Source organism: Electrona antarctica (assembly GCF_951216825.1).
Source record: "Electrona antarctica genome assembly, chromosome: 11".
NCBI classification, from domain to species: Eukaryota; Metazoa; Chordata; class Actinopteri; order Myctophiformes; family Myctophidae; genus Electrona; species Electrona antarctica.
The window spans coordinates 14,784,170-14,808,501 of NC_136792.1; the positions used below are offsets into that span (position 1 = coordinate 14,784,170).

General features: G+C 42.3%; 1 protein-coding gene across 2 annotated transcripts; it reads left to right on the top strand.

The window, feature by feature from the left end:
- Positions 1 to 440: 440 nt before the first annotated feature.
- LOC306932374 (nucleotidyltransferase MB21D2) lies at positions 441 to 24,332 on the top strand. Of its 2 annotated transcripts, XR_013791101.1 has the most exons (6): positions 441 to 771; positions 8,802 to 9,184; positions 12,943 to 13,281; positions 18,788 to 19,111; positions 19,353 to 23,485; positions 23,763 to 24,332. XR_013791101.1 is itself a non-coding variant. In XM_079514162.1 (5 exons), the coding sequence occupies exons 1-5, from the start codon at positions 504 to 506 to the stop codon at positions 19,599 to 19,601; spliced, it is 1,563 nt and encodes a 520-aa protein (XP_079370288.1). In that variant the 5' UTR covers positions 441 to 503; the 3' UTR covers positions 19,602 to 24,332. The 2 variants fall into 2 exon arrangements, 1 of the variants encoding a protein (XP_079370288.1); XM_079514162.1 differs by having other exon boundaries at positions 19,353 to 24,332.

The window sequence follows — 24,332 nt, forward strand, 5'->3', positions numbered from 1 at the left end:
AATAATAATAATAATATGGGGGAGTGCTGTGCGTCTGTCGCATTTTCTACCGAGACAGAGGAAAAAGTACTTTTTAATGTAACCAAGACACATTTTATATTAATCATTTATATTGAATTAAATGATAATTAATAATTCATCATAATTTACCACGCCTCGCCACCCTCAGTCTATGAAGTCATCAGGAACATCATTCCTGCCTTCAAAATGAAAGTCAAATAAGTACCCTTTCTTAAATTACAAAAGTATCATAACCATATGTAACTGCATAATAACAATACTTATTTATAATTAATTATAATTAATTTTCTATGTATTTGTATAGAAATTATATATTCTACAGTCATGTTTTGTTATTGTATGTAAAGCCTTTATTGTGTAAACCGGAACCCTATACTTCAGAACAGAAGTCTGATGAATACGAGTGTTGACTTGACCACGTCAGGGTGGTGCTCACTGGCACTGTATTCACTACAGTCAGTCCCACTCTGGCAGGCAGCAACATGGCGGCCACTCTGTCCAGTCGGGCTGGTTCTGTGAGCAGCCTACAGGGAAGCAGCAGCAGTCCCACCGCCACTCCCAGCTCGTCCAACACCAACAACAACAAAGTGCTGCAGCACGGCGTCCCCGAGCTGGACTTCAGGTCCGGCGCCAGGATGGAGGAGCTCAACAGACTCATCCAGGAATTCAGCAAACACGACCAGCGGGAGTATGACGACCAGCGGGCGCTGGAAATCCACACGGCCAAGGACTTCATCTTCTCTATGCTGGGTCAGGTTATGTTCTATCTACTGTCTTTATTTTAGATTATCTATGCTGGGTCAGGTTATGTTCTATCTACTGTCTTTATTTTACATTCTCTGTGCTGGGTCAGGTTTATACGTTCTACTGTCTTTATTTTTATATTCTCTATGCTGGGTGACTTATGTTTATTATTGCATGTGTTTTTATTATCTTCTGATCAATAAGATGGGAGGGTGACACATGTTTGTTATATTATTTATGATCATATATTCTAGTCCAGAGTCCAGACGTACTAAAAACGTGTGTGTGTGTGTGTGTGTGTGTGTGTGTGTGTGTGTGTGTGTGTGTGTGTGATTCTCAGTAATGGGTGAATAATAAATACATATGTATTGTGCTTTATTAAGTCATATGAATAGATTTTATGTTATATTAATTTATTTATGAACATATCTTCTATGCTGGGTCAGATTAATTTACTATCTTTATTTTATGAGCGTACTGGCTGAGATATGTTTATTATGGTGTTATTATATGATGGGTACTGTAGGTACTGTGCATCATATTATTCATGTGACTAATATTCTCAATGATGGGTGAATAGTACATAGATCTATTTATTTGATTATGATATAATGTATGATCATCTTCTCAATGCTGGGTTGAATATATTTAATATGATTTACATCATGATCATCTTCTCAATACTAGCCTGGGTGAGTGTACTATGATATGATGTGATATGATTAGGGGCCTGTATTCCCAATGCCGGGTGAGATGTACTTTATTATTATTATTATTATTATTCATTACATTATTTATGATTATCACCTCAATGCTGGTCAATTACCAACTCAACTCTATCATTTTCTTATACTGGTTGAGGACATTATATCATACCGGTATATGTTTTATAAAAAAATATTTATGATCTGAAACGCTGTGTGTTAAACAGCCCTTCTACAATAGATAGATAGATAGAATGCAGGGAGGAGAACTCAAATTGCACAGCGCTTTCGAGTCAATATATATTGATTACTGTGTGTGTGTGTGTGTGTGTGTGTGTGTGTGTGTGTGTGTGTACGCGTGTGTACGCGTGTGTACGCGCGCGCGCGTGCCTGCCTGTGGGTAATGTCAACTGTTGTTAATGTGCTTTTTAATCACCATGGTTTAAACACTGTTGTACATGGTAACTGTGAGCCTGCTTCTCACCATGCACTGCAGGTAGGCCAGTGTTCTGGACACGTCTCTAAACCGCCACATTCCTTATTATCTGCAAATAATTTCACATACGCTTCCCCAACCGTCATACACATGACACGCATGTTGTCTTCTTTACCTTGAAACGATCCCCTCACTGATGTCAGCACTCAGCTGCAGGGTGATTTTAATCTACTTTATGTTAAATCCAGCTGAGTGAAAATGGCCTATTTCATAGTAAGTTGTTGACAGAAAGTGAATGTTTGAGAGAAGGTTGCAGGAGCAGATAGACACATTGCTAACTACACGCAGAGGAGTCAACAACAGAGTTAACCCATTCAGGCCTGACGTCGAAATAAAAAAAACGTTCGCTCTGAAAGAATATATATTCAAAGATTTGTGCCGCATTTTTAAGATTTTTCAAAAATAGCAGACCTACAAGTTCATAGCGCGCCACTCGGTGGCGCGCTATGAGCTTGTAGATCTGCTATTTTTCAATAGCTAAAGTATAACATAATGCTTAGTTAAAACACCAAAAGGGGTTCCCGCCCCAAAATGGGTTAAAAGCTATAATATGACACAGATGCGTCCTCAGGTCTAAATGGGTTAAAGAGGGTTGAAACCCTAGGCCGATCTTGCAGTTTGGTTTCTGGTTCAGGTTAAAAACGACTAAATATGGCAGGCCAGCCGCCACATAAGACTGACCTTATAGTACTCTACTCCCAAGTTAATAATGGGAATCTAGATGTAGTTGTTTCAATGTGTGTTGACAATCCTGTATTAATTTGATTAGCTGCAGCTGAGTTGCTTACCAAGTCTGCCATCTATCTATCTATTCAAATTTGACACACGCGTGCCACACCACCGCAGGGGGTGCAGTGCCCGTTGTCCTGTACTGCCCCAAAAAGGCTTATTTCTGCCTGGGCTCTGGACAGGGCCCCTGCCCAGGGTCCATATATGGAGCTGGCCAGTCCTGACATCATTCTGACGTCTGCATATACTCCATATTTGGGCATGCCTGACAAAGAACTCCATATATGGACATAAAAGGGACACAGACATAATATCTAGGTGGGGCATGCATTTCCAACATGCATCGTTCCAAGTAGGCCAGTGCCCAACAGGCAGCGCTGTAGAGGCTCCAACGCATAATATCTGGGTGGGGCATGCATTTACAATGTGCATCATACCAAGTAGGCCAGTGCCCAACGGGTACCATTGTAGAGGCCCCACGGGCACCGCTCTAGTTGTTTTTAATGTGCTGTAGTTTTGAATCTGAACTGGAAAACAAACGACAAAAATCTGCCTAGTAGGGGTCCGTGGCCCTTAAACGGCAGTGGATGTAGTTGAAACAGTCGTCATAGTAACTGTAGTCTAGGTGACAGTGACACAGAGAGAAAACAATTCGTTTTCATAGCAGACTATAGTTGTTGCATCTTGATTGGTTGCAAGGATGATTACAGGGTAAATAGGCTAAATAGCTTTCAGGTGAATATATTTAATTGTCAGGCTAATAATTAGCTCAGGTTCTTCTTAACCAGACAAATGGTTTTCTATCAAATACAGACATGGATCGGCACTCAGCAAAGCTGCACCTCCATTACAGTGTGACACTATATATAGATCAGGCTCAGGTTGGACTCGGGCTCATTGAACTTCTCCCCTTTCATTGACAATGAAAGGAGAGAGAAGATCAATGAGTCTGTTTTACGTCTGAAGCCTGACAAGGTTGGGACTGAGAATGTGTTGTTGGATGCGATTCTTCTTCTTCTCAACACGCAGCATATTAGTTAATGAGTCTCATACAATGACCTTTCTGCAGAGGGCTGTGTTTTCTTCTTTCGGCTAATTCCACATCGGATCATCTCTTTAAATCTGGTTCTGTTTTCCTCAGTCACTAGACAGAGCCACGTCCTGCATGTTGTCTCTCACTGCATCCACAAACCACCTCCTTCCTTCCTCTTCTCCTCTTGAGTCTTGCCTGGCAGTTCCATGATCTTCAGCATCCTTCTCCCAATGTAGCCCTCATCCCTCCTCTGCACATGTCCAAGCCATCTCGACCTCGCTCGCGCCTCTTGTTTTTTCGCCAAACCTGCTAACCTGGGCTGATCCTGTAATGTAGTCACTTCTGATCGTGTCCTGCCTTGTCACTGCTAATACAAATCGCAGTGTCCGTCTGTCTTTTCGTCAGTGCCACCATTTCCAAGCCGTACAGTGTGGCTGGTCCCACTACCATCTTATATACCTCTTCCCTTTCAATCTTGCTGTTACCCGTCGGAACCAAATGGACCCGTAAGCGTAAGGCTTCATTTGTACACTCGGTGTTATGGGGGTCTTTGAAATTAAATCGTCTGAGAACCACTGCTCTACTCACTCTACTGCAAAGACAGTAAGCGTTCACACGAGTTCAGCTCAGTCGTTTGTCCTCAGAAACGTCAGGCTAAAAGTGTTTCATAATCACATTTATCTCTAAATACACTCTGACACCGCTGGCCTAGAGATGAACCCGTGTGCCCACTTGATCAACTACTAGACCTACTGTATGTCTCTCAGCTGATGGATATTATAATATGTAGCACTTGCCCTAGCCTTAACGACCTTGCAGGTTTATGCAAAGGCAAATGTAATTTAGATGGCATGTTATGCAGACAGATGCCAGCTTGTTGACCTGGCATCCTATACTTTGTATATTTTCAAATTAATGTACATTATTATTTTTATAAATGTTTTGATATTTGTTTAGACTGATCTGTTCTTGGTTTACCCATGATCCTAGATGACTATTTATATGCATTTGATGATGCATTACCTGTGTGTTTGTCTTGCTTACTGTATGTTGCTCTAGATTAAGAGCGTCTGCTAAATGCCTACATTGTAATACTGACTGTACATACTGTAGGATCTAAATACTACAGTATATAATCTAAGACATGTATCAGATTGTAGATGATATGTAATATACAAACCAACACAAACATTAACCCAATCCAAGCCAGGAACGTCTTTTTTTTCAAAACTTTTCTTTTTTTTTACAACAGAAACGCTGGCACCTGGTCTGCGTTTCTATTGTAATGTATTGGGATGGATTGTGTTGACTGTGTATCTTAGATTAGAAGTTGGTGATATACAGCTCCATCTCAATGAATTAGAATATTGTGTAAAAGTTCATTTTCTTCCGTAATATAATGAAAAAAGGGAAACTTTGTTGTGCATAAAGTGAAGTATTTAAAACCTTTTTTTTTGTTTTAATCTTGATGATTATGGCATACAGCTCATGAAAATCAAAAAATCCTATCAACAAATTAGAATATTTTACGAGACCACTAAAGAAAAGATTTTTAAATGAGAAATATCGACCATGTGAAAAGTATATTAATGTATGCAATTAATACATGGTCTGGGCTACTTTTGAACAAATTATTTCATCAATGGGGCGTGGCATGGAGGTGATCAGCCTGTGGCACTGTTGAGGTGTTATGGAAGTCCAGGTTTGCTTTGATAACAACCGTAAATTAATCTGTATTGTTCAGTCTTATGTCTCACACCTTCCTCTTGACAATACAACCTATATTATCTGTGTGTCAGGCCAGTTGGCTGGTCAGTTAAGCACAGTAATACCATGATCAGCACACCAATAGTGGCCAAATGTGACTGAGGGACTGCCATTGGATTCTTTTTGAATTTTCGTTTTTTCATGTCATATGAAAGCAGGGAATCATGGCTTCAAATTGACATTGGTTGTTCAGTTTGACCCACCAGTTTTGGAGATATGGCTTATAGAGTAATGTCTTGCAGAAAACAGGCTTGAAACTAGTAGTAGTTTTGGCTCTGTGGGCAGGTGCCAAGTGCTGCCTGAAAAGGAAGATCAGCATTAACATAATGCTTGTCAATGTACAGAGGCACACAGTGCTGTATAATATCATAATAGATGGTTGTGTTGAGACTCTGGACTTGACAAAACACAGTGATGGCCATGTTATCTGCTGGTGTTGATCCACTGACAGTGCAAACTTAACAATGGTTTCAACACAGCCAACTTTTTAGAGTACATTGTGCTTCGGTATGTTGACAAGCTTCATGGAGATGCTAATTTTCGTTTCCAGCTCGATTTGGCACCTGCCCACAGTGCCAAAACTACTAGTAACTGGTGTACTGACCATGGTATTACTGTGCTTAACTGACCAGCGAACTGGCCTGACCTGAACCCCACAGAGAATCTAGGTTGTATTGTCAAGAGGAAGGTGTGAGACATGAGACTCGTACAAGCATTTACGGCTGTTATCAAAGCAAACCTCAACAGTGACAAAGGCTGATCACCTCCATGCCACGCCCCATTGATGAAATCATTTGTTCAAAAGTAGCCCAGACAAAGTATTAATTGCATACATTAATATACTTTTCAGATGGTCGACATCTAGGATGTTTTGATTTTCATGAGCTGTATGCCATAATCATCAAGATTAAATACTTTATGCACAATGAATTGAGAATATATGAAACTTTCACTTTTTGAATTATATTAGGGGGGGGGAATGAACTTTTACACAATATTCTAATTCATTACAGAGTTACAGGTAAAGAGCAAGGAAAGAAAGTACTGTCTGTCATACACAGCAATACATTATATTGTCAATGTAGCTTAAAAGGCCTTAACGGCTGTATGCATCATATCTGCAATAACTAGTGTTCTTTTTCTATGTGTACATTTTGTCTGAAAGAACCAGTAGTCGGCCTCAAAATGGTGTCACATTTTTCTATGTTGAGGTTGCCATTGCCAATATCACCCAGCCCTTTGTTTGTGGAGGACAACCTTCATTATCATACTGGATCTCCTCCAGAACCGGATTATAAATCCACTAGGCCCTGTCAGCAAATCCCCTAAATGCAACACACACACACACACACACACACACACACACACACACACACACACGCACACAGACAGACACCTTAGTTATTATTACTTAATTCAGCAGATAAATCTACTCATTCCGTGCAGAAAAACGTTTATTATTCATTGCAGCTGCTAGGAAGAAAAATGAAAAAATGTCATCAGATATATTTAGTATTAATATAGTAACGGAATGTGTAACGGTCCCAGTAAAACAGATTTCCCCAGAATACACCTGTCTGCATGATATCTAAATCTAATAAAATAGGTCATCGTTATTGATAGCTAAGATCAAGAATATGTAGCAGTAATTATGGTCATCATCTTTTTCCACTATCATGTAGTTCTCTAACATTAAAATGGACGATCTCTCCTCTCCTCTCCTCTCCTCTCCTCTCCTCTCCTCTCCTCTCCTCAGTATGTTAGTCAATCAGTGCCTCTCTGTTTCAGCTCAGGAATGCTGTGGGTTGCTGCCAGTCTCCTGTTTGTCACCATGCTGTGTGTGCGTGTGTGAGTGCGTGCGCGACTGCGCATGTGTGCGTGCGTGCAAGCGAGCGAGGGAGAACAGACAGTCTGGAGTCAGTGGAGAGGAAGTAACGGGCGATATGCAGAGAGAGAACATCCTCTCTCATCATGTCATCCTGACATAATAAGAACAGAACAGAATAAACCCAAATAGAGGCCAGTAAAAACAACATACAGCACGATACATCTTGCTTCATGCATCTGCTGTGTTTCTGTTTACACAGTCTTGTCTATTATTAGTATTAGTTTTTTTTTATTTAAATTGTACAATATCTTTTAGACCACCTGAAGTTTTGTTTCTCAGCAATCTTTTTCTTTTTTTGCCTGGATTTTTTTCCACTCTAAAACATGATCATCAGGTATTATTACTATATAGGAGGAATATCTTTTTCAAAAAAGTGTACAGTATTTGTTAAAATGTCGATTTTATGTTGACACGCCTACCAGTTCAGTAAGTAGTATGCATGGGTTGCCTGATGGGTGGTGATCCACCTGAACTGAAGCCGCACCCACAGCTGTTGTTGTATGATAAAGGGGGAGGGGTTAGGATGATATTGTGATGTCAATATATCACTGTTTTTTTCATTGGCACATTTGACTGTCAAGGTTTCAGCCTCCAGGAACAAACCCTAAATACAAAGGGAAGACATCATTGCACATAACAACCACACCAACGGGTTTAATGAAGAACTGTCGCCTCACATGAAAAACTGGAAAAGAAATTTAAAAGATCACGGCACTCTTCTTTAAGAACTATTTTTGTGCTTTTATGCCTTTATTGATTGACAGTAGACTGACAGGAAATGGGGAGAGAGATGGGGAGTGACACACAGCAAAGGTTGTCGGGATCAGGAATCGAACCCGCGACATGCTGTCAGGTTTACCAGCCTAGGGTGCTTGGACCAATACGCCGGTCTGTTTTTCGTCTGAAATTTGTTGAAATCTTGTGAGCTTGTAGATCTGCTATTTTCTGCACGTAACCAATTGTAAAATAAGCCATTACGAGTTACGACGCCATCAATGCTCGGCAAAATACATTTCAGTCGACAAATTCAGCTGTAGATTTAGTCGACTAAAAACATTATGCCTAAAATGTAAGTAAGTCGGGACTCGGGAGTGGCTTATTGTCGGTATCAACCGGTAAAATGCAGGAGTCTGTCCCCGTTACAATGCGCTAGACCACTGGGAGATGGATTGATGAGGTGGAGCGCCGCACCTGCCATCAGCTCCCAGTACTTACCGCATGACTTGCTGCACCCAAGCCGTGCTACTCATACAATGAGTTGGCAGTGCCCGGGATCGAACCCATGTTCTTGTGGTCCAAAGGCAAGAGCTCTACGGACACAAAAACAAATACAATTTTACTCAAAAGACTAAAAGTTAAAATCAAAATTTGCTGTCAAAATCAACTCTGCTCTCTCTCTCTCTCTCCCGTCCCCCTCAGGCATGGTGCAGAAGTTGGACCAGAAGCTACCGGTGGCCAACGAGTACCTGCTGCTGTCGGGCGGCGTGCGTGAGGGCGTGGTGGACATGGACCTGGACGAGCTGACGCCGTACGCACGCGGCGCCGACTACGACATGGACTTCACGCTGCTGGTGCCCGCGCTCAAGCTGCACGACCGCAACCAGCCGGTGACGCTGGACATGCGCCACTCGGCGCTCTGCCACTCGTGGCTGAGCCTGCGGCTGTTCGACGAGGCCACCATCGCCCGCTGGAAGGACTGCTGCACCGTGGTGGACCACATCAACGGAGCCACCAACTACTTCTTCTCCCCCACACTGGTGGCCGACTGGTTCTACCAGTCCATAGCGCTGGTTCTGCAAGAGGTACGTTATGGAAGCCTCTAGGGAACTGCTTCCACCAGTCCATAGCGCTGGTCCTGCAAGAGGTATGTTATGGGAGCCTCTAGGGCACTGCTTCCACCAGTCCATAGCGCTGGTCCTGCAAGAGGTACGTTATGGGAGCTTCTAGGGCACTGCTTCCACCAGTCCATAGCGCTGGTCCTGCAAGAGGTACGTTATGGGAGCCTCTAGGGCACTGCTTCCACCAGTCCATAGCGCTGGTCCTGCAAGAGGTACGTTATGGGAGCTTCTAGGGCACTGCTTCCACCAGTCCATAGAGCTGGTCCTGCAAGAGGTACGTTATGGGAGCCTCTAGGGCATTGCTTCCACCAGTCCATAGAACTGGTCCTGCAAGAGGTACGTTATGGGAGCCTCTAGGGCACTGCTTCCACCAGTCCATAGAACTGGTCCTGCAAGAGGTATGGTATGGGAGCCTCTAGGTCTAGGGCACTGCTTCCACCAGTCCATAGCGCTGGACCTGCAAGAGGTACGTTACAGGGAGCCTCTAGGGCACTGGTTCCCAAACCTTTTAGCCCGTGACCCAAAAGAGATATTTTATGTCTCCCCGGGACCCAAACTACCGTAGTTGAAAATGCAGATCTACAAGCTCACAACGTGTCGCTTTGCACCACGATTTGCATCTTATGGGTCCCATTAAGTGACCCATAAGAATGTGTCCAAGACCAACAAATGGGTCCCGACTCCCAACTCACTGTTTGGGAAACAGTGATCTAGGGAATGCAATGGTTGCTTATTTGAACTGATTATAAATAATTATCACTAGCCTTAGGCCAATTTTAATGAAGGAATATTGTAATATCTTTTCATCAATTTGTTGATCTATTTAAAATTATATACAGCCAGGGCCACTTCTTGATTATTCCATTAATTATTTCTGTGCTATCTACGATTTATAATCATACCCCCTAGGCTAGGGTACGGCATCAGCCATCTATGAACATGTTTGTACCCCCACCTCACTGATGACCCGGAAATGAAACGGCGGGTCGTTACAATGGGAAGTGAATGGTGGCAAGGCTTAGCTGTGCTTATGCTACCACCTAGCGGGCATAGAAAGAATTAATAAAACACATAGATGGAACAATCTCTCCGAAAACAATGGATAGTTTCAGCCCTAGTATAGTAGGTGCTATCAGTCCATATCTGTGGTAATACTGGAGGTATATCAGCTCATCACGTTGTTATTAGAGCCAGATCAGGGCTATCATAATATCCATAATCCTAGCTTGTATTTACAATTTCCAAAGAAGCTTCTATCATGGTCTGAAATGGTTATGATATCAGTAATTTGCATTAGGGATGATATTTATCGATTAATTTGTTAATTGATAATTGATACGTTTTGATAACATAATCGATCGATTAACCGGTTAGTAAGATAAGCAGCGTCTTTTTATTTTATTTATCTGAGAATCTTAATTTCCCTCAATGTCTTAACATAAAAATTACATTTTGCTGATCTACAGAAATAATGCAAAAGGCATATTTGGACCATTGAGATACAGGGCCAGGCAATGGCATCTTTGTATGTGGAATAAAATGAAATAAAGTGCACTGTCTTGTCTGTCACATCACATGCAAAAGCAGAGACGTTTCTGTGCCTACCAAGGTGGGGGGGACTTTTCTTTAACCTCAGCCACGTGCGCAGACAGCATTACATTCACAGGAAACCGCCCAATGATGGAACCGCAGAATCTTCGATTCATTGTTAAATGTTCAATTTAATTGAATAATTTCTTAACGGTGATTAATCGACTATTAACATCCCTAATTTGCATCCATATATTTGAATGGCAAGCTCCACCTCCCCCCGGAGGTGAAGTTCATCCTGGACTCCCATATTGATTACAATATATTACATAATAACTGCAGGAGTATTTATATTCTGAGATTTGTTTTTGCATGTCATATACAGTCTTATCAAGGACATCCTATCTGATCATTTCATTCAGTGCTCACGTAAATTAATCGTCAATCGGATTAAAATAATTAGGAATGAACGCTCCTGTTGCTGCAGCTGACAAGGACACACATGGGATTCAGAATGAGTTTTGGGTTACAGTGTGCGGCTGATAATGGAAGTGACTGTACTGTAGTATACATAAAGGTCCCAACATTTCATGGCCATCTGAGCTGTGATAGTTCTTGCACTGAAATGTCTATTCATGTTCCACAACTGTTCATCAAATGGATAATCATCATCATCATCATCATACTATAATTCAGTCAATGTCTGTCTGAATGTCTAAATGTCCGTCAGAAACACCGCCGTATCTCCTCACCGCCTCCACCAATGGCTCCCACTTTTCACACAGGCATTGACCATAATAATATGGAGGTCTTAACGAAGCCATTTTTCCAATTTAACAAATTATAAATTAATAATGAATTTATTAGTGAATTAAAAATGCGAAAACGCACCCAGGGCGCAGTACCCCCCATGGCCACAAGGGGGGGCAATATCTCACAACGGGTAAGGGCTAGTAATAACAATTAATGTCCATTATCGAAGGCAAACGCAATATAGACATATTTCCTATAGACACAGACAGACTAATTGTAATGTGTTGCTGCCTGCACAACAGTACAAAACACTGATGTTGACCTACAAAGCAAGACTCACTCCCAATTTCCTGCTGTAATCTGACGACTCACCTGTAGCACTTAACCTATTCTATATGACCATGCAGTCATTTGTTCTCATGTTTTAGTTAATATGTGTGGATTTAAAAAAAAGAACAGGGCATTATTTTAAAAAAACTCGTCATTACAATAAGTTACACTGCTAAAGAGTGGAAGGCATACAGCTATGTAAATACTGAAGTGTGATATTTGAGCAAGGTGATCTAAAATGGCTGCTTGAATTCATCATATCCATCATATAACACATTCTCTCCATATGTAATATACAAGTAAGTCTTGAAGTGAGGTATGTACAACACGTGCTCAGGATGAGTGCTCAGGATGAGTGCTCAGGATGAGTGCTCATAGCCGGGTAACACATAGAGAGCAAGTTATTTAGAGAGATGCCACGTTCAATATATTGTTGATAATACATTGTTGTTTAGACTGATGCGAGTTTCTTGGTTTACCTGTGATCCTAGTTTCTTGAGGCACTACACTGCCGCTCTGCATTCCATGTAGTCTCTGGATAAGAGGGTCAAATGCCTAAATCGTCTTGTGAGAGAGAGAGAGAGAGAGAGAGAGAGATGTTCCAGACTATAGTAATTGTCCGACTTTATTTATAGTGTAAAACAGTTTTGTGTTTATTATTCCGCCCCCTGTGACGTCATGTGGGTCAATACAACATCATCATCATACTATACATGGTGAGCTACTCACGCCACACTGTTTCATCATTGTGGTCGGTGCAACCACACTTGCAATTTCCCCAAATTGCAAAATCTGTAGTTTAATGTGTTGTGTGTTATAGATCCAGAAGTAATTTCCTATGTAGACAGACAGACATATAGTAATGTTTTGTGGTGTTGTGTGTTTAGATCCAGAAGTTATTTCCTATATAATTAAGTAGACAGACAGACAGACACATTGCAATGTGTTGTAGATCCAGAAGTAATTTCCTATATAGACAGACAGACATATAGTAATGTTTTGTGGTGTTGTGTGTTTAGATCCAGAAGATATTTCCTATATAAGTAGACAGACAGACAGACAGACAGACAGACAGACAGACACAATGTAATGTGCTGTGTGTTTTATAGATCCAGAAGAAGCCCCAGAGAGGTATGCCGCGGGTGGAGAAGGTGGAGCGCAACGGGACGGTGATCTCGGTCATCCTGGGCGTGGGCAGCAGTCGCATGCTGTACGACATCGTGCCCGTGGTCTCCTTCAAGGGCTGGCCCGCCGTGGCCCAGAGCTGGCTGATGGAGAACCACTTCTGGGACGGCAAGATCACCGAGGAGGAGGTGATCTCCGGCTTCTACCTGGTGCCCGCCTGCTCCTTCAAGGGCTGCAAGGAGAACGAGTGGCGCCTGTCGTTCGCCCGCAGCGAGGTGCAGCTCAAGAAGTGCATCTCGTCCAGTCTGATGCAAGCCTACCAGGTGAATGCTCGAGCATCCGTGTCACCATAGCATTTAACATTAGCATTTAACCACTTTAACCATTATTTTAAACTAGCAGAGCTTGTAGATCTGCTATTTGTTTTAAATCGTGAAAATGTGTGCAAATCTTTGAATATATATATTCTTTCAAGTCTTTAACTCAAAGATTTGCATATTTTCCGATGGGGATCGGCGGCCAGATACATATAATATTTGTGGTCCTTGACATGAAATAGTTTGAGCACTGATATAGAAGTCATGATCATGATTTAGAAGACGTTTTGTAGAATCTGGTCTCAGCTCTTAATGGGTTATTTATACAGCACATGTACAATGACCATGGGTCAACCAAAGTGCTACACACGGTCAGGTTAAAAACAAGCAGACGGGGGCGCCCGCTGGCCTAGTGGTCCAGGCGCATGCCACATATAGGCTCTGGCCTGACGGCGAGTCGCGTGTTCGAGTCCCATTCCTGACGACCTTTGCTGCATGTCTCTCCCCGTCTCTCTCCCTCTTTCCTGTCATAAGTGTCATTCTTCACTTGTATCTATCAATAAAGGCAGAAAATCAGGTCTATCACGATCAAGGAGAAAACCTGTTTAGAGCAAAGAATTAAGAAACGGTAAAGAGCAAACTGAACCGAATGTGTCTGATGCCGCTGCAAAGGCTCACGCTCACCTCAACACATGAAATTCGACCGTGAGTTTGTGTTGCTCTGCAGGAGTCCAGCCGCCTGTGTGTCTGTGAACCGCAGTGCCGATTTTATTTCACATATGTTTTATGAATGAATCTTAACACATTATTACTTACTTACTTAATCCTCTTGGTTCCCGGTGGAACATAAGGCTGCGACTATCTGCTTCCATCTGGTCATATCCTGGGCAGCATGTTGTGCCTCGCCCCATGTCAGATTTGCCATCTTCAGTTCTGAGGTCACAGTTCTCCGCCAGGTTGTTTTTGGCCTTCCTTGTTTCCTCTTTCCAGGTGGGGTCCATCTTAGGGCTACTTTAATTATTAACACATTATGTGCCCTTTTAATCTTTCAAAATGGCGACCCAGGGTGCCCACTTTTTGACATTTTTAAAGTAAAGAAAAAACCAAGACGTCCACAGACGTCCTGGGCACTACATGCGGTAATTCCTAGGACGTCTGTGGACGTCTTGGGCACAAAATGTGTTAATATAATGGAATGGGGGCTCGGATTGGGCCTGCCCACACTAAAGAGTCATGCTAAAATCATGCTAAAATCAAAAAATAACACAAGCGAAATATATATATTTTTAACATCATATCTAACATTCTAGTTAATTTCAGCATCTGTAAATCAGGGCTTTCCTCATAATACCTGAAAAAACTAAATTAACCCTAAGTTAAATAAACTAACTAAATAAAAATGAATCAATGAATATTTAAAAACTCTGTAATAACTCTGGTGAGTGAGGGACATTGCATTTGATTTGCAATACAACGTAAGAGATTCCTGGTGCACTGAATGAAGGCCTTGTAAAATGGATGAGGCTGCATGTGCAATTTACTGTCTGTCACCAACATAAGCAATCAGAGACGTACACAATATGTCACCACAATCAATCACAGACAGGAAAGTAGCTTCCACAAGCTTTTTCTTGGCATTGGAAGTAAAGCTAGATTTATTTCTTGAAATAAAATCGAACCCTTCACTTAACCCATTTTGGGCGGGAACCCCTTTTGGTGTCAGCATTGTGTTATGCTTTAGCTATTGAAAAATAGCAGATCTACAAGCTCGTAGGTCTGCTATTTTTGAAAAATCGAAGAACGACTGAAATAGAAACATAGCTTTTTCAGAAAACTGTCAGGATGTAGAAGACATTTTTAGAATCTGATCTCAGGTCAAAATGGGTTAAGCTCTGTTCAGATATATTTTTGGGGATCAATAGTTTTTGTTGGATTTTTTTCACCAATGGGCTACGTATATGCACACAGAATAACTCTTCCTACTTCCGGGCCACTCCCCTACTTCCTTCACCACCTTCAGGTTTTATTGATGATACTAATTAAGGCTCTGTTCCATTTAGTGTGCAGTGGTTCTTAACTTTGAGTGCACAAATGTACACATTTGTACACTGTCAGAGTTACACACCCGTACGTGGCCATTTGGAACCCACTCAAGAACACTTGAGACCCACTGGTGTAGCAGAGTGTTTCCAGTAAGCACAACACGCACAATAGCAGCACCCTGAATCTGTTTGACCGGAATGGAACAGAGCCTTCCTTCATTAGTATCATCGGTAAGTAGGGAAGTGGCCCAAGTTCTTTCCAAAATGGCGCGTGTCCATTGAGCCCATTCCCCATGTGTGTATTGTATTATAGTCCCCGTCTCTGCCAGCCCATATTGTTTGGTCTGTGATGGGTTTAGGCTGCTGAATCACCCCGCCCACTCAGTCCTGCTGGACCATTACCAGCCATTCCAGCGATGATTTCATCCCGTACCACCCGCAGATTATTTTCAACCGGCCGCTCCCCTCTGCAGCAAAGTTTTAAGTACCGCCTGCTTCTGCAAATGTGCCAACGGAAAGGCAGCATGAGAGACAGAGAGAAACAGGATTTGACCATTTCAGCACCACGGACAGAGGCACAGTGGCATAATCGTTGCTTGGGCAGAAACCATCCTATCTCCACATTTTAACTTTGTTTTTTTTCGTAAATGTAACGACCTACTTGATCATACTACAGCGTCACACACAAGTGTCAAAAGTAGCAGATCCACAAGCTCGAAACTTGGCACAAAGCGATGCCTTTTGAGCTTGTAGATCTGCTTCTTTAGCCGTTTTTTGAGTGGTGTAAACCACTCCTACAACTGGCTTTGTTAGTCTGTCTGTGCAAAAAAAATGAGCATGGTTGATGCTGATTGGTTGATGCTGATTTCATTACGTCAGACATTACGTCAGAACACAGCTGATCAGGCTATATAATACCTTACACCACTCAGTTCACACGGGTGTGATTTTTTTATTTTAATCCTGAAAAGTAACAGTTTTGAACATGAGGTTTCCACCCGACAGAGCATCAGCAGGTACCAACCAACCAATTTCAACCAATAATATTGACGCCTGTCAAACAAGCTTCCACACAGAGCTGTGATCCATCATCATTCTACAAACACTAGAGGGCAGTGCTGGGTGCTGTATACAGTAGCCGTATCCAAGATGGATGGAGGATGATCTCATTTTAAAGCTAAACGGTACACTAAAACACTACACTATGGCCAATGCAGTGACAAACATTATTCAGCACTGCCTTGTTTGATGTTTTACTTTGTGATTGAGATCAAACACACAAATGCGTCACAATACAAAAATGTTGTACTCGCCAAATACCATTTGTTTAATAGATAACTGTATTTAACCCATTTTGACCTGAGATCAGATTCTAAAAATGTCTTCTACATCCTGACAGTTTTCTGAAAAAGCTATGTTTCTATGTCAGTCGTTCTTCGATTTTTCAACAATAGCAGACCTACAAGTTTGGCGCGCTACGAGCTTGTAGATCTGCTATTTTTCAATAGCTGAAGCATAACATAATGCTAACACCAAAAGGGGTCCCCACCCAAAATGGGTTAAAGACAAGGTAAATGGCCGTATGATAAAATAACCCAAATAACCTGGCCCTGTGTCTTATTTAACTAACATGTCTTACCTTCTCATGTATGGTTACAAGAACCAACACTGTTGGTCAAATTACATTTACAATTACTTTCCACAATGGAATTGGCCCATGTCCCTTGTGTGAATGTGTCAATCCCAGCCAAGACACTTTAAAAAAAAATGTATGTGCACTGACAACTAGAAATACACTTGACAATGACAATCCACCTTCCTGCCCCTACTACTGCTATAAAAATGGTTTTATTGGATGGAATGGACCCTTTTCAGACATGTTGACAACTTGACAGGTAAACAGCTGAAGGTGATAATGTTAAATGTGGGATGTGGTTTCTTTTAGGTGCTTTACTGTGTGGCACTGGCAGCAGAAAATGAAATGTATAGTTGTCCATGCTGGCACACAGTAACATCTAAATAAATAAAGTGTTCAGGTTGCAGCAAAACCTGATTTGTTTCTCAAATCTGATCTTTAGGAATGACTGTCCACACTGTTATTTGCATATGATCAGGTTGGATTTGTGTATTCCAATATCGCTCTCCTATCTGCATTGGTTGCTGTGGTAATAACATGCAGTCATACAACCAAGTTTCAATCAGGCTGCAGTATCTTGTGTGCCCAGACTGTGCCCAAATCTACGTCTTTAGACATTCCAGTAGATTTGAATCACACACAAGGACGACCTCATCCACTTTCAACCTATTTTCATTTATTCATTCATATTTGTACTACATGATCATTAGGTTTTTCACTTTTTTGTTGTTGTATTACGCCAGAATAATATTATAGCATTGTAACTTTCCAGGAATAGACAGACTGGCTTGTCACTGGTAGGCTGGATTCTGAACTGTCCACAGCCCTCCTCTGAACTGTCCACAGCCCTCCTCTGAGACACTGAGACACTGTCCACAGCCCTCCTCTGAGACACTGAGACACTGTCCACAGCCCTCCTCTGAGACACTGACACACTGTCCACAGCCCTCCTCTGAGACACTGAGACACTGTCCACAGCCCTCCTCTGAGACACTGACCGAGGTGACAATAATGGTACCATATTATCATGTGCATCAGTGAGGACCAAATCGGTGAAGTCGTCCTATAAGACTTGATCAAAACCAATCTGGTCAGAAATCTAATTTGGGCTGCCTGCCTGAACGGACATATAATGGCCCCAAGCTTGTTCTACTCATACGTTGAGTTGAACTAAACCACACCCACAATTAATGTTATTACGTTCAGCAGTTTTTACCCATCAAAATGTCCATGCGGTGTTTACAGTGTCATCTTTGTGTATTTTCCATTTTCCTGGAAATGACAAACTCTAAATTACATTAACAATATCAATGAAACTAAAATCTGTCGTTATTTGAATCTCTGGCTTCACTGTCATTATCCTCTGTGGAAGCACTTTTTGTTCTATTCGCTGAAGTCTTGAATATTCATGTTTTTGCAAAAAGAATATGAATACTTGATGAACTGCAACAAAACGATATCAAAACTCTGTTCATAAACTCCAACACAACTGTAACAGTATAATCCATTATGTCTTATATCCAGTTCATGTCCTCACTATTTCCAAAACACTGCATTTGTTGCTCTATTTTACTATTTTAAAACACTTCCGGAGGAAACAGTGTTTCGCGGCCCGGGCCTGTTTTTTGCTGTGAGTCGTTGATATGTAAAAGAAAAAGAAATGATGAAGAAAATAATCGATAGCTGCAGCCCTAAAACTAATCAATAACGTCATCTGATGTGTGATGTTGGTGGTGCTGGAATCCACTCAGCCCTCCATGGTGTCTGTATGATTGATGCTCGCAGACCTTGCAGAGAGTGAGCTGACAGTAACTCATCTCTCTCTCTCTGACAGGCGTGTAAAGCCATCATCATCAAGCTGCTGTCGAGGCCCAAGGCCATCAGCCCGTATCACCTACGCTCCATGATGCTGTGGGCATGCGACCGCCTCCCGGCCAACTACCTGTCCCAGGAGGACTTCTCGGCCCACTTCCTGCTGGGCCTCATCGACGACCTGCAGCACTGCCTGGTCAACAGGATGTGTCCCAACTACTTCATCCCGCAGTGCAACATGCTGGAGCACCTGGAGGACGAGGCGGCGCTGCTCCATGCCCGCAAGCTGTCGTCGGTGCGCTCGGACCCCACCGAGCACCTGCGCACCACCATCGAGCACGCCAAGGTACTGAATGTGTTAGGTGTAAATATGTTGGGTTTGTTTTTCAAAACCTTTAGTTGTACAGTCTTGTAGCAAAGCCTTGTCAATATCCGATGTGAGAAAGCACGCAAGGACCCACACAGGGGAAAAACCTTTACAGTTTGTGATAAAAGCTAATAAATTAATAGATTATTCTCAACTATGCCCAGAAAACAAATTTCACCCACTTTTGAGACTGATGTGACAAAGCTGATTCTGATTCCAGGCGGCCAACCGGCTGACGTCGGACGCCCAGTGGCGTGGCGGAGGCAGCGGCGTGGGGGGAGGGGGCGGGGCCAACGGGCTGCCCTCGCCCTCGCAGTCGGACGCCGGTGGAGACAGCCAGCCCGACGACCGGCTGGCCAAGAAGCTGCAGCAGCTGGTCACCGAGAACCCTGGGAAGTCCATCTCGGTGTTCATCAACCCCGACGACGTCACGCGACCTCACTTCCGCATCGACGACAAGTTCTTTTGATCCCTTTCCTCCTTCTCCTCTGAAGACATGACGAGAGACGGAGAGGGAGGAGGTTCTCCTTCTTGGTTTTGCTCCTCTTCTCTTGTTTTATTAAGTCCTTCCCTCCGTTTTCCTCTTAGAGGAATCGCGGTCGAGAGGAAGGACACGTCCTCTTCCTCCATTCCGTTTGAGGTGTCCTTCAAAGGAGTTTCTCCTGGACTGAAATTGTCCCCTCCTCTTTTGATGTCCTCCTCTCTCTCTTCCTCCTTGTTTAATTTGAGTGAAGTCAAGTGAGGTAATCGTCTAGTTATGTCTGCCACTTTTCTTAATTTTTCTATCTTTTTTATATCTTCCCTTCTTGCCTTCTTTCCTGACTTCCTCCCCTCCTCACTGCGTGCCCTGTGTCCTCACCTGCTGAAGGCCTTCTGTGATGAACAAGGTGAATTTTTACACTGTAGGTTGGAGGGAGAAAATCCACCTTAAAATACAGTTCACACGTCATTCATCACCTTATCCGCAGCTCAGTCGAGATGATGACGTTCCAAAATGCATTTCATTATTTTTATTTTTTCACCTGAAATTCAGGGACTCAGATATTTCAAACCTACAGGGGGTCATGACTGGTATCTGTAAGGTTATGTTCACACTGGCAGTCCAAATCAGATTGTTTTTTAATCAAGCCTGAACAAGCAAAAACCCAAACACAATCAAATCTGAATTGATTGATTGATTGATTGAATACTTTTAACAGTTGTACACTGGGGGTGTGTTCCAGTGTGGACAGTCAGTCCTAAAGATCAGAAACTAAACTGATTTGTCTACAGTCTGAACAAAGCCCAAGTTGCAGGAGAAAAACCTGCAACATTCAACTCTGCTGTTCACATAGGGTTAGCTGTCTCAGAAGAGAACGAGACAATATGTAAATCGTTAGAATGACATTGCATATAACAAAAAATATCACGTCAACATAGATCGAATTCATGTTCATACGTTAAACCACTGACACTTTTATCTAGAGAAATTTGAAACAAGTGCAATTGTAGAATAGGCTTTAATTACATCCCCACAGCCATTGAATGATGTAGAATTAGTAGGGACTCTGAGATTGAACTCTGTGGAGCACCAGAAGAAAGTGGATTGTGTTTTGGGGGTTGAATTGTAGCAGTTTGGGGAATGTTTTGAAACCCGTTTAGAGGAGGGTTGGTACTATAACACTAGATGGAACTGTAAATATATACATAGAATGAAGTGAAGAGATGGTGCTTTGAACACGTAGATAGAGACCTGCTAAGCCCAGGTCATACTTTGACGTATGACGGTGTCTCGTGCCGGAAATGGCCATCTATAAGCTCACAACTCGCCGCAGATCATGTGACACGCTGTGAGCTTATTGATTGGCTTATTTCCAGTACGTGACACCGTCGTATGATGGAATTAGGAACCGGGGCTGACGACTCAGGTCTGATTTTGCACAGAATGTTAAAAAGAAAAAAAAGATGTACAAAAAAACAATCCCTCTCTTTCTCTGATACTGGTCACTCTGTTTTCTGAGGAGAATGGTGCAACTATGATTCATAATTATATAGATGTGTCATATCTGTGAGAGGGAGATGTTTCTTTTAGACCCACACGAAGATAATGTTACATTGTCCTTGTCTCTTTCCACGTTTCTCTACAGTGAGCTACATTGGTTTGTATTTTATGTTTTAGCAGAGTTATGCTTTTCAGTGTACTGTAACTTGATGAATCTTGGGTAAGTAATGTTTTTTCCCCCAATTTAGTCATTATGCCAGTTCACCCACTCTTGTGTAGTCTCTGTCAATTCTGACCATGTGGAAGGGTGTAGACGAACACATTTCTCCTCTAATACTCGTAAAGTTGTCGACCTCTTGTCACTTGAGAGTGATTCGTTTCACTGGGAGGGCATAACGCATGTGGATGAACACTGTCCTTGATTTATACGATGCACAATCAAGTAGAAGTAGTTATTCTCCCTAACAGATTTACAAGCTAACAAGGCGACGTGCTGTTAGCTTGTAGGCAACACGCTTGCACTATTGCATATAAATTAGGCTTAAAATGGTGGCGAGTAACTTGTGTTCACATGGTGCTAGTACAGTGGTCATGTGACCACCATCCGCTTGCGACAAGGTTGCCACCCGATAATGACTTGTCTGCTGGCGTGCGGTGTCTGTCGAGGTCTACAAAGTCTTAAGATGTTTTGAACGGAATTATATGAATTCATTCATACAAGGCCATAGAGATAATTCAACCAATAAATACAATAACCCAAATAGAGCAAAGTACATACTGCAGACCTGTAATCTGGAAGGTGTGCTGTTGTATCGATGTTAACATTGGGTTTAATCAGGTGTTACCTTTTTTTTATTTATTCTGGTTTTAAGACTGTCTCAATGTTGCAGTCTCTGGAACAGAAGGAATGCGTTTCCATTGTACGTATTGTGTTGTTTCGCTGACATTGAACCCCCTGTGTTACTTAACTCATCCCAGAACGGTTCCTGGAAGAAGAAAAAAAAAAGAAAAGCTAATGCCAAAATACTTTCAGAGAACCGTCTGATATTCACCACACCCTCGTCCTCAAGTGCAATTAGTGAACACACACACCCACACACACTATGCAGATATGCTCAGATCTACCTGTGTTTCATCAAGGCAGGCGCGGTCTTTGAAACAGGAGGCATGTAATAATACAAATAATAATGCTGATAATAAACATCTCATTAAAAAACATATTAACATACTTTTCAGACAGAAGAACCACCCAACATGCTCAGCCCACAACACCCTAATGTTGCGTTCAGTCCGTTCACACGGGCAGACGCAAAGACGCAGTCTATCATTCATTGTCAATGGAAGCCAGCGGCGTGACGCTACGAAGCAAATCCCACACTTGTACAAATACACTGTGTAGCTTTGCATCTTTTACATCTGCCCGTGTGAACCATAGTCTTATATTATAAAAGGATAGAGGGAGGACCGGAGCGACAGCCCCGCCCCCCCCCCCCCCCGCTATTCATTTCAGTGGAAGTTGCTCTGGCGTTTTGAAGCACCCGGAAGAACGCTCTACATCCGGCAAATGCAGAAGTGCAAACGAGCGCTCTATGTTAAAGCCCAGCTGCACGGGGTTTCCTCGTCATAAATCCACGGGTCCGCCTGCAGTTCACGCTCTAACCAGTAGAGCCGAGTGCTTCAACATTGGAGAGCCTCCCTGGGGGCTTGGTGTGAACGCACCATTACACACACTACTGCATCAAACAAGTGCCACATAGACACTCCTGATTGGTTGAAGATGACGATGTAATGGAGGATGTCATCACGGTGTTTATGTTTATGTTCAAAAATCCTGCTGCTGTTTATTAATATTATGTTGTGTATGATATTTTTTTATTATCTTTTTTTTTTTTTGTTAAATGTTACATTTATTTGGTTAATGCTTTAAATGGCAGCTCCTCTCTTCCTGTGTTTGTGATGGGATTTACAGCACGATCTATGATGATCATTATACTCATTAGTACTGTATATTGTCTCTGTCGGGTGGAGTCCAAAACTGTTCAAATTCAAAAGCGGCAAAAGTAGCAGAACTATAAGCTCAGAACGAGCTTGTGGATCTGCTGCTTTTAATGCATTTTTAATGCTGACCACCTCTATATGGAGCTAGCCTGTTCTGACATCACAATTATGTTCTGATATCTGCATAGACTCCATATTTGGGCATGCCTGACAAAGAAGTCTGACATGTTCTGACATCACAATGATGTTTCGACATTGCATAGACTCCTGGGAATGCCAGACAAAGAACTCCATATATGGGCATAAAAGGGACAGAGACATACTAACTGGGTGCTGCCACTGCTCTAGTACATTATAACTAACACAAATCTACAGTGGCTATAGTTAGTACACCTGCTCTTCTATTGAGACAAATCTACAGTGGCTATAGTTAGTACACCTGCTCTTCTATTGCGACAAATCTACAGTGGCTATAGTTAGTACACCTGCTCTTCTATTGAGACAAATCTACAGTGGCTATAGTTAGTACACCTGCTCTTCTATTGAGACAAATCTACAGTGGCTATAGTTAGTACACCTGCTCTTCTATTGAGACAAATCTACAGTGGCTATAGTTAGTACACCTGCTCTTCTATTGAGACAAATCTACAGTGGCTATAGTTAGTACACCTGCTCTTCTATTGAGACCAGTATAGATCATTTTGGAGGTAAGATGCCTACTGTTTGACAAGAGGTATTGCATCAACAAAACGTCATTATGGATTGCAGCTTTAGCTCTGGTGTCCCTATTTTGTAGCCTGGCGCGGCCAGACTCCTAGCGAGGGTTCACTGATGTTTCCTCCCTGCGGGGAAGAGTCTTCAGTGAATCCCCGCTATGAGGCTGGCCAAGCCAGGCTACCTATTTTGGGCTTGCCCTTTACTTTCCCATATTACAACATTATATTAAAATAGCTTTTCTACACGCTTGTAGATGTTATTTTCACTATTCTTTGGGTGGGGGGAGTATTTTTTAAATTGTACCCTAAGTAGGGACACCAAGTTAAAAGTGTTTTAATCTTGTGATGATTGTGTGTGGGCGTACAGTACACAGATGCTGTTATCATCTAATTACACTCTTGAGACAGAGAGAGGAGCTGTTATATACAGCGTTAAAGGATGCCTGGTGTAGCTACTGTTGTAAATAACACTGGATAAAGTGAAGAATTGCCTGACTCATCAATT